The following is an 11,316-nucleotide window of genomic DNA, read 5'->3' as shown; positions in this document are numbered from 1 at the left end:
CCCTCTGTGCCTCAGTTTCCCCTTGCCACATCTCCCTCTTTGAAGCCATCTCCAAGTCTCAGTGTCAGACCAGCTTCTCCCCTCCCCTCAGCTACCCATTTCCTTTCTTGGACTTGCCCCTTCTTCCCTCAGCTGCCAAGGCTGATGAAAAGGAGGGGTGGCGAGTGGAGGAGAGGAGAACAGGGGAGAAAGGCTTCATGGTTGGGGAGAGAATGAGGCCAGCTGAACTGAGAAACAGATGGAGGGGGCAATGGGGGGCAGGACGTGGGCAGAGACCAGCAGGAAGAATTTGAAAGGACATGTGTAAGGTGATTGCCCAGAGGGGACCTGAGCCTATAGGGAAAAGAACTTCATCAGGGACACCAGTGGAGAAGGAGAGAATCCTTGTCTGCTGGCCTTTTGTGGGTTGTTAGTGCCAAACGTGAGTAGGGGGTGGGGTGCTGTCTTCCACTGACACCCAGATCCAGAATCCCTGGTCTTGGCTCCAGAACTTTGCCTCTTGACTGTCCCTTCTCCTACCTTCACCCATGGAAACTTCATTCTTTTCCCTCCCTTTCTCCTGCCTGGTCTAGTTCCTTTCCAAACAGCCATGCCCTCTAAATGCTAGGGACCTGGGCCCTGAATCCTATAGACAGATGTCCCACAAATTGGGACATGGGAGAGGGGCTGGGGGATCCCATGATTCAGCCACGGACTCCAATGCTCAGTCCCTCTCCCCAGAACAGTTCCCTGACAATCCCATGTCCCTACCCTTTGCGGCTCTGTACACATTTTTAAACCTGGCAAAAGAAGAGAATATTGTAAATATAAAGTTTAACTGTTGGTTGTGCCTGCTGTGATGCTAGGAGGTGTGAGCAGGGGGCTCTGAAGAAACAAGCCTTGGGGACGTGACTACTAATGAGGGAGGTCTGCACCCACACCCTTTCAGTCAATAGCTCTGAGGTCTGAGAGAAAGGGGGAGTGGGCGCTGAGTAAGGTTGCCATGGTGATGGGGCTATTCGAGGAGTTAAGATTAGGACCTGTGTCTGTGCAGAGGACTGAGCTGGATGTAGAAAAGGCCCAAATGGGCTAATGGGGGCAGACAGCAGGCGGGCCAGAGAGCGTAGCTGGTGGAGCAGGTAGCTGGCTACAGGACAGGCATGCAAGGTGAAGGGCTTGGCTTTTGCCAAGGTCTGGACTCAGGCTGGAAGCTTAATCCCTCTTGGCACATTGTGAGGGAGAGCCCCAGCATCATTGTGACCCGCTTACCCCCTGGACACTCTGACAGGCAGGCTGGGTACTGTGGCACAGTAGGCTGGGGGTCTAGGGGCCCTGGTGGCCCTAGAGACCCCCATGGCCATGGCTGAGCAGCCATGGCCCAGGTGTGCCTCATATCATAGCCCCAACACCAACAACTGCCAGGACCTGGGCAACTCCATCCTGTTGCTGCTGAGCCTCATCATCTGCATTAATATTGGCATCAATATGGTGACGCTGGTCAGGGCAGGACTGGGTGGGAGGGTGCTGGCAGTATGGCTGGGGGCAAACCTGGTGGCCAGGGCCTGCCTGGGGTCACTGTGTCCTTCCTCTAGCTCTGGCACAGGCTCCGTGGCTTCTTACACAACATGTTCTACCGTATTGTTTGTGAGGAAGGTAAGAGGGGCCTGGGGCTTAGGGCAGAGGAAGGGCAGCTACCCAGGTGTTCTAGCCTTTGACCCTCAGCTGGCCCTGTCCCCTCCTACTCTCCCCTCTCAGATGCCATTGTGGTGTCACTTCTGTCCCCGAACCCTGCCTCTCCACGCCAGCATCCCCCTCAGCCTCTTACCTCTCCCCTATCCACAGAAGCTTCTAAATCATCCTCACATGGAAAGAAGACCCGCCCCCCAAAGCAGAACTCCCCTGCAGTCCACCTTCGATGCACCATGGACCCTTTGAAAATGACCCTGACTCCCCCACCCACTCGCCACCATCGCCACCCAGGCTCATCAGCACGCCATACCCACCACCCAACGGCCTGGGCCCCTGACGCTGATGATGAGGAGACGTCCCTTCATCAACATTCGACAATCTGCTCCCACAACTGGGATCACCCCTCGGACTGGGAAGGCTTCCAATCCACCCAGGGGTTCTGGGCTCCCTGGGCCCAGGAGGCTGCAGAGCCACCTCCCCAGACCATTCGTTTCCAGAAGACCATAGAGGGAAGGCCCCTCAAAGGAAAGATGCGCTCGGAACTAGGCCTAGAGGCCTACGTGTACCCTGTGAACCCCCCACCCCCTAGCCCTCAGGTCCTGAGCCACAGGAACAATGGAGGGGGGGCAGGGGTTGAGGGGGAGCAAGGGCAGTGCTCGCCTGGCCCCCCAGCTCCACCACCCATCAGGGGTCCAGCAACTGTCCCAGATCTCCCCTGCCGCCCCTCCTCAGGCCGCATAGTGTATGATGCCCGTGATGTGAGACGGCGGCTTCGGGAGCTGACCCGGGAGGTGGAGGCTCTGTCCCACTATTACCCCATGGCCTCCAGATTCAGTACTGCTGAGGGGATGGGCAAGGACTGGGTATACCATCCCCTGACAGAGAGGTGACTGGGAGAATAATAAAAAAAAAAAAAAAGGAGGTAGTTTGTGGTGGAGTGTGGGGTTGTGGGGGGCAATGTTAGGGGCCACACAGCTCCCAGAAGCCCTGGTTGCTAAGGGAATGATCTCCTTGGGAACAGCCTAGAGTCCCCAGAGCACCCTGATTAACTTCCTGTTCTCAGATCCTTCCCAGGCCCTTCGTGATTCCAAGGTTCCTAACTGCCTCTATCCCGTTTTCTTTAGTGCCCAGAGAAGGCTCCCACCAATCTCACCCCTCTGCACGCAGACAGTCCTATGTTAAAAGGGAGACCCACATCCCCATGGCTCTAGGCCCTCAGAGGTCTGGTGCCTGCCAGCGCCCAGGTTTAGGCTGTAGCTGCAGGAGAGGTGTAGCTCCTTCTCAAGCCCTGGTGTCTTTGGGGAGGGACCATTGAGAGGGAAGGTAGCCAGGCCTTCATAGGTCCCCAGGCAGAACCTTAAGCTCCTGTAAGTTCCTATGCCCGTAAGCAGGCTTGGAGGGTGAAATATTGGGGGGACATTCAAGGGCTGCCTCATAATAACTTCACGGCCTTTTGTGACCTCACTCTTCTGATTCATTCCTCCGTGTCACAAGTAAGGAATCTGAAGCCAAGTGGCCTATTTTGTGGTCACACAGACATCAAGGATCAACTTCACGACCTCAGATGTTTCATCCCCCTGATCCCATTGCCACTGAGTCAGGCTGGCCCATCAGAGTCTCTCACCTTCCTTAGTTTGCCATGTGAACTCATCAGACTATTCCAGCCACCAGAGAGCAGGGAACAAACCCCAAGCAGCTAGGGTCACACACACGCACACACTCACACATGTTTGCACACACATACAACTTGAAACAAGGAGCCATGTGAGTGCACCCAAGCTGAAGGAACTGGATCTCACCTTTGTACCAGATGGGTTCCTGGAATGTGAGCAGACAGACCTTTTTTGAATTGCCCTGCTTCTCTGTTCGTTTTCATACAGCTAACATCACGGATAGTTGGAAACTGATTCCATTCAATAGGTATGTAGTGAGCACCTACTCTATGACTTTAGCCTTGATGGAAAATGCCCACTGGCTGTTCTATTTCTGCTGAGTTGTTTATTGTGCAAACAAATGACTCGTGGTCCCCAGGGGACCCCTTTCACTGACCCCAGTGACAAACCTGGTTTAAATCAAAGACTATATGTCATATCAACAATTACGTCTATTTTGTGCTTTGTGAATATCACTTGGCTTTCTTCAAGTGGCAGCTATCAGTTTTTCAACTTGAAGGGATTGCTCAGTGGGAGAACAGTTGGTTGAGGAGAGAAATCATGGTTGGGGGTGGTGCCTGGCAGAGGCAGCCACCCCAGCAAAGTGGAATCAATCTTGCTGTGAAGCAAAGGGGCTAATGGGCTCAGCGGCCACCAACACCGAGGCTGAAATCCCTGGCCAGGAAGGGATGGGTAGGGTGGTACTAGAAGTATTATGACAGGGAAGTGGGCAGGACAGGTTGGGAATGTACAGTGAAGTGACTTCAGAGAGGACTCGTGCTGTCACCGTCCATTTAGCCCCAAGCAGGCATGGGTAGGAAATACCAACAGGCTACATGAGCTGCTATAATGTCTCAAAAGAACAATGAAATAGAGGAAATGGTTTTTGCATGATTCAATTCCTATGAAGATTGTCTATCACTACTGTCGCTATCATATTTTCAAATCCAGAATCAGGTGTTGAGGTAAGCAAGCTCCCATGGAGACAAAGGGACAGACTGAACTCCGGGATATTTGGGGACTGAGCCGGGGGCAGAAATGGACATATAAGGAGCCAGCTGCATGGATAAAAGAGCTGCCACCTCTGCATTGTGACTCTTGTCAATGTGCCTCATTATGACCTGGCTCTCTCACCAGCTGGCAGGTGCCTGCAAATCCAGGCATGAGTGCAGTGTGGGTCGGGGCTGGTGGGGGGGGGTGCGGCCCAGGTGGCCCTAGGACCCCCCCACCATGAAAACCCAGCTCTGGGATAACACCTTGGGGTGCTGCAATCAATACCAGGAAAGTCCCCAGGATGCTGAAGATTTCCTACTCCTGCTGCTAGGTCTCATCATTCTTGTCAACATTGGAATCAATGTGGCAACTGTGGTCAGTGATGGCTGTGGATCACCCTGATGGGTGAAGAGGGCTGAGGGTGGGAGCCAGCTTTGGCCTGTACCTCCACCTGCAAGAGCAACCTTGGCTGGGAGTGGAGTTGGGGTTGGGGGTGGAGAGCCTGGTGTTCACAGTCACCTACCCCACCCCCAGATGTGGCATGGGCTCCAGAATGCCTTAGACAAGATGATCGTTTGGATTAATCAGAAAAGTGAGTATGGCAGCTAGAGAGCCAGGGGACACACCCCACCCCCTGCTAACACCATAGCCCTAGGAAGACAGGTCCCAGCGCTCCCAACCATCAATTGCCCTGTCTTCATGGACTCTTGCCTCCCCCAGATGAAAGCCTGCAGCCTTGTGAAAGTTCCCCCAAAGAGGCCCCAGCCAAGGTTCAAGATGTCCACATTCACTGCACCCTGGACCCTGTAGAAGTGAAGATGGCTCCGCCCACTTGCTATCCCTCTTCCTCCTACCACCATCTCCGCAACCGCAACCGCGGTGGCCACCACCCACACCAAAATCACTGCTGCAGCTCCCCTTGCAGCCACCCGCAGAATCCGAAGAACCACAGCCAATTCCCCAACAATCGCTCAGTCTTCCATAGCCCACATCACAGCCGTAAGATGTCACAGCTGCGACCAATGCCCTCTTTTGATCAAGAGGACCTGGACTCCTTCCTGGAGGAGGAGGACAACCTATCCTTTCCACATCCCAAGTACCCCTGGGGGGGACGGGGAGGACTCTACCAGCGAATGGGGGTGCCCTCCAACTTGGGGCTGTGGGGCCGCCAGGGTGGGATCCTGGCCAGCTTGCCACCACCCTCTCTCTACCTGTCACCTGAGCTGCGCCGCGTGCCCAAGCGTGTGGAGGCCAAGTCAGAACTGAGGCTACAGCCCTACAGGCCCCACTGCTCACAGTCCCGTGTCTGGGGCAATATGGAGGCTGAGCAGTGGACCTTGTCTCCACCACCTCCCCACTGGCTGCCCCCTAACCCCACCTGGGGTCACAGCCCTTACCCCTCCAGAGGCCAGCTACGGTATGGCTCCTGGGATCAGCGGCGGCATGGTCTGAAGAGCTCTGAGCCTCCATCTGCCCTGGTGCCCAGAAGCTCCCGGCCTGAGGCCCGGGAGCGCTACTCCCCGCAATCCCACTGGCAGAGCCTCGCTGGCCAGGCTTATAGCCAGCCCAGCCACAGTCCCCACCCATCCACAGGACACCTGAGCTGCACCTCCAGGGACCCCCATGAGGCACAACGCAGGGCGACTGAATGGGCTGAGGCGCTGCCTACTCAGCAACCTCTGACCACATCCACCTCCCTCACTGTGTTGGGCGAGGTCTCGTATCAACGGGCCCTGCTCCCTCACTCCTCCCAGCCCCTGACCGAAGTCCAGGCTACTGAGCATCCCCCAGCCCCACCCATCTTCATGCCACTCAGCCGGAGCCCAGGAGGCAATGCCAACTGCCAGGTGTACGACAGCTTGGAGCTGAAGCGGCAGGTGCAGGAGAACAGAGCACGGGCCAGCTCACTACCACCGCCTTCTAGCTCAGCCTCAAGGCCCTCTTTGCACAAGGGCCGCATGGGAAAAGTTAACTAACCAGTGGCAAATGCGGGTGGTGAGGCAGGGCACTAAAAGGGGAATAAAGAGCAACAGAGTTCCCGGAATCACTGTGGTGGTCTGTAGCTGGGAAGCACCAATCCTTCTGCAGCCTGGAGCCCTGTCCTTGGCTTCCTGAAATGAGAAACCAGTGTGCCCTTGGTGTGAAACTTCCCTTGGTTTGGTGGTCACAGTCCTGCCTGCAGGCCTTCCTGGCACAAGGCACTGAGTAGATCTTGCAGCTGCAGATTCCAAACCGCTGGTCTCTGGTCACCTGCTCTGTGTAAGGCTCTCCCTGTCTCCAAAGGAGGCTCAGAGGCTCAGCCCCACACAAGAAACTGAGGTTAGATTCCAGACCTGGGGATTCCACATGTAGGTAGATCCAGGCCTGCAACCTAGCAAAGGGCAGGAAGACTGGATTCCAGCCATGCTTTCCTCACAGCTCTGAGGCCATGGTCTTCCCGGTCTCAGAAGGGATCAGGAGAATGGGATGCATGTTTGACTTAATGAGTCAGAAGGCAATGAGGGAAAAAATAGGGATGAGATGGGAAGTGTGTTGGCTTCTGGGCCTTGTTTGACTGTCCAGGCTCAGTTTACTTGAACCTGGTTACCAGGGAATGCCACCATGGGCCTTCCTTTCCCTCCACCTTTCTCATTGTGACCCTACCCGCTGTCCCATTATGACCCAGTTCTTCCCCTCCCCCACCAGAAGAGTTTGGCTCCTAGTGAGTATGTGAGGGCCAGGGTGCCCAGGTAGCCCGGGGACCCCGGGACATGGGTGAGCAAGCCCACCATGGAGCCCCAAGGTGCTCTGGCACCAACCCTAGGAAGTGCCAGGACCTAGGAGACTCAATTCTTCTGATTCTGGGCAGCTTCATCTTGCTCAACGTGGGGATCAATGTGGTGACTCTGGTCAGGATGGGGTCTGGGCAGCAGGGTTGAGGGATCTCTAGGGTCTGAGGTGGGAGGGGTGAGGTCAGAGGGCTACTGGGATGTGGCCAGGCTAGGGATGGACTTCACGGCTCACCCTACTCCTGGACCCTCCCCTTCCCTGCTTCCTCAGCTCTGGAGGCATCTGAAGAGCTCCTTGCGGATTCTTTTTCATCATTTTTTCCCCAAAGGTGAGTGGTCCTCAGCATTGGCTCAAGGGGATATGGCCCTATCCCCTTTCTTCTGTCTCTGTCCCCATTTTCAGCCCCTCAGAAATCCAGGCCTTGTCTTAATCCCACCTTTCCCAGCAGACGAGCAACCCAGCTGTATGGGCAGCCATCCCACGTGTACGTGCTGCTCCATGGATCCCAAGAACCAATGCTCAAGAGCCTCTTCCCACTTCCACCATCACCCAAGCTTCCTGCTCAGGCACCCTAACCACCTTGACTCCTGGGTACCGGATACGAATGATGAGAAGGCTTCTAGGTGCTGCTGGACGCTGCCTCAGAGTGAACACGCCGGGGCTCCCATGGAGACTCCATGGGGACAGTGGAAGGAGGCAATGATGGGAGCTGGGGAGGCCCCTCAGGTCACAGGTTCAAAGGTCCAAGGCACCTTTCTCTCGAGGCAAGAGACATCTTCCCAGTTCCCCAAGATGAGCAAGCGGGATATGGTTCCACTCCACTTGTCCTCAGAGAATAAGACTAAGACCCCAGACTATGACCTAGCCCAAGCCTCAGCCCAGGCCCAGACCCACTCCCCAATCCACCCTTCTGAGAACACCCCAATCCAGGCCCAGACCCACTCCCCAGTCCGCCCCTCTGAGCACCCCCTACCCCAGGCCCAGGTCCACTCCACCGTCCGCACCCCTGAGCACACCCCCATCCAGGTCCATGGCCCTGAGCACACCTCCACCCACACCCCAGCCCAGGCCCCAGCCCAGGCCCCAGCCCAGGCCCCAGCCCAGGCCCCTGTGCATGTCTTAGCCCACTCCCTGGCCCCCACCCTTGAGCACAGAAGAATTCACACTCCAGGCAGCAACCTGGCCCATGCTCATCTAAACTATACCCATGCCCACACCTTGGTCCCTCCCCCAACCTCTGCCCCAGATCCTCCTGTAACTTGCGCCCCTGCTACTACTCCTGCCCCAACCCCTACACCAGCCCCTGTCCCAATACCTGCCTCAATCCCTGCCCCAGTACTGGTCATGGCCCCAATCACCACTCCAGTTCCTGTTCCTATGCCTACCCCAACCACTACCCACAGCCTAACTCCTATTCCCTCTACCCTGGCTGCCTTCAGCCAAGGTCTCTCCACTGGCCATGTGGCCTACGATACCCTCAGGGGAAGGCAGAACTTACCCCATGTGTGCCCCACTCAGAATGCTGGGTATTCCACAAAGAACTTGGGTACCCTCTCCAGGCCCCAAGATGGTCATGGCCTGGTAAACTCTGCTCCAGCAGAGAAAACATCAAAGCAACTTAGTGGAAACACTGCCAAGCCCTCTACAGGATCCGTACTGGGTTACCTGGAGCTGGGGAATATGGAATGGAAGATCTCAAATGATGGCAAGTTCTTAGAGCCCAAGACCTTCCCTTACTGCAGCTTCCGTCCTTGCAGTTCTGAGAGGAGAAACACAGATGCCCAGCCTCCAGTCTACCCCAAATTCTTGGTCTACTCCAAAGATGCCTCACCTTCTCAACCTTGCTTTCATTATTCAGCCAGTGGCCACAACTCATCGTGCATCGCTCCTCCACCATGCACTCTTTCTCTGCCTCTTGTTTCTCCCAGATCCTTTGTTCATCAGCCTACCAACCAGCAGGTGAAGCCCTCCGCCTCAATACAAGCTCCCAACCTTCCCCCAGCCTCTAAGTCTCCTCAGTCCACACCTTCTTCCAAGTTTCCTACCCCTCACCAGTTCTCCACCATTTCCCAACCCACAATCCAACCCCAATATCCTGAACTTCATGAGAGTCTAGGCCTCACCCACAACTCTGGCCTTCAAAGGACCCCAGGACCTTTAAAAGATTCTAGAGTTGCCAAGAACCCAAACCTTACTCCAGATCCAGGCCTCCACAAGAACCCAGGCCTTGATCAAGATCCAGGCCTACACAGGCTCCCGGGCTTTCCTCAACACCTTCATCTCTGCAAGGAACTGGGGCATTCTCAAGACTCTGGCCTTCACAAAAATCCAAGTACCCAAGAGCCTGGCCCCTCAAGATGTCTTCCTCAAGATGTAGGTATCTTTATGAACCCATGTCTCATCCAAACCTCTGGTCTCCATAAGAACATGCCAGTTCCTAACCTTTCTGACATTCAGAGGAGCTCAGGCTTTGTGCAAGACTCTGGAGTTTATAGGAATCCAAAACAAAACCAAGGATCTGTACTCTACAAAATTCAAGATCTCTTCCAAATAACTGGCCTCCATAACAGCCCAGGCCCTTGTCAAGATTCTGGAGGTTACAAGGGTATGGATAATACCCAAGATCCAGCAGTCTCTAGGAGTCTAGGCCCATATAAGAGCCCATGCCTTGCTGAAGACTCTAAAGTCAACAAGAGCGCAGGCCTTGCCCAGGAACCTGGTCTCCACAAAAGCCCATGTTTTGTCCAAACCTCTGGCCTCCATAAGGACCCAGGCCTCACCCAAGACTCAGAAGACCATCGGAAGCTAGGCCTGACTCAAGATTCTGACCTCCAGATGAATTCAGGCCTTACCCAAGCCAATGAAGTCAAAAAGAGATTTGGCCTCACCCAAGATGTTGGAATTTACAGGAACCCAGAACATACTCAAGACCCTAACTTCCACAAGTACCCAGGAATTAATCAAGGTCCTGGTCAACGTAAGGGCTCAGCCATTACCCAAGACTGTAGCCTCCCCACAACTCAAGGCCTTACCAAGGAATCAAGCCACAAGGACTCATGCCTTAACCCAAATCCTGACCTCCACAAGAACCCAGGCCTTGCTCTACATACTAATTCTGTCCAAGTTGTCGGCCCATCTCAGACCCCAAAGTCCACACTGCCACTGATGAAGTCATTTGTATCTGAGGAGGCTCCTCAAAAGGAGAATGCAGAGCAGCATCTTCCATGTACTTCTGACCCAATCAGTCAGAACTCTTGCCCTTCGAAGGCCCAGGTTATCTACAATGGCCTGCAAACCTTCTCAGAGGTACCTGTACTAATTGAGCTACAACCATCCTCCCAGAGAGGAGGCAGCCAAGACTGGGTGTGCCGCCCGGTGGATATAGTTCCTCCTGCCTGCCAGAACTATCGCCAGATGTCTATGCCCCCCAAAATCAACTGGAAGACCCACTGTCCTGGGCCATGTGCCCGGGTAGGGCATGTTGTCTTTGATGCTCGCCAGAGACAGTTCGGAGTTGGCAGAGACAAGTGTGAAGCTCTATCTCCTAGGCGCCTTTGCAAAGAGGCACCCAGGACCTCAGTGGAGACTACCAAGTGGGGATATCAGGGTGTAATGAGGCCCTCAGAAAAAGAGGGGACAAAGGTGCATCAGGAATAAAGAGATGACAAAAGTGTTCTGTGATTGTTTGAGGATATCTACCCCAGGCCCAGTCCTGACACTGACCTCTCTCAGGGCCTGATGATGACTGGAACTATACTCGCCCTTGCTTCTCCTCCATAGCCGTAGAGCTAAACCCATTATCCCCTAGAGCTGCATTTTCCAACACAGTAGCCACTAGCTACCCGTGGTTATTAAGTGTAAATTAATTAAAATTAAATAAAATTTATAATTCTGTTCCTCTGTCTCATTACACTTCAAGTGCTCAATGCCATGGGTAGCTAGTGGCTACTGTATTAGACAGCGCAGATTTAGAACATTTTTCACCATTGCAGAAAATCTTATTGGATGGCAATGTTTTAGAGTTTAGAGAAACTTTCCTTTCCCTGTCACCCATTCCCAGAACCTTCGAAACTCCCAAAGAGCCCAGAGAACTTAGTTCTTTATAGGGTGACTCAGAGACCACCCTCTAGGGAGGAGGTAAGATGTAGGGAAGCCAGATGCCTGATTACCCCAGACGGTGAGAAAGAGCCCAGTCTTCAGTTTTCCTGATCTCGTTTCTTGGGTCACAACCAGG

General features: G+C 54.4%; 3 protein-coding genes across 3 annotated transcripts; all 3 read left to right on the top strand.

The window, feature by feature from the left end:
- The first annotated feature begins 5 nt into the window (after window positions 1-5).
- Window positions 6-2,559, top strand: SPEM1 (spermatid maturation 1). Its single transcript, XM_090257883.1, is given in 3 exon segments — window positions 6-1,567; window positions 1,570-1,632; window positions 1,822-2,559. Coding segments are annotated over 3 exon segments (1,035 nt in total). The 5' UTR covers window positions 6-1,332; the 3' UTR covers window position 2,559.
- A 1,991-nt stretch (window positions 2,560-4,550) lies between these two features.
- SPEM2 (SPEM family member 2) lies at window positions 4,551-6,289 on the top strand. Its single transcript, XM_090291026.1, has 3 exons — window positions 4,551-4,688; window positions 4,848-4,909; window positions 5,041-6,289. The coding sequence occupies exons 1-3, from the start codon at window positions 4,551-4,553 to the stop codon at window positions 6,287-6,289; spliced, it is 1,449 nt and encodes a 482-aa protein (XP_090147152.1).
- Window positions 6,290-7,063: 774 nt separating this feature from the next.
- On the top strand, window positions 7,064-10,739 carry SPEM3 (SPEM family member 3). The gene is made up of 4 exons (XM_090257495.1): window positions 7,064-7,201; window positions 7,353-7,410; window positions 7,531-8,108; window positions 8,232-10,739. Exons 1-4 carry the CDS (start codon window positions 7,064-7,066, stop codon window positions 10,737-10,739), a joined length of 3,282 nt encoding a protein of 1,093 aa, XP_090113621.1.
- Window positions 10,740-11,316: the final 577 nt, after the last annotated feature.

Source organism: Furipterus horrens, unplaced genomic scaffold (genome assembly GCF_987537825.1).
Source record: "Furipterus horrens unplaced genomic scaffold, mFurHor1.1.pri manual_scaffold_11, whole genome shotgun sequence".
Classification (NCBI taxonomy): domain Eukaryota; kingdom Metazoa; phylum Chordata; class Mammalia; order Chiroptera; family Furipteridae; genus Furipterus; species Furipterus horrens.
The sequence above is the reverse complement of the archived record's forward strand: the minus strand, read 5'-3'. Positions and strand labels throughout refer to the sequence as shown.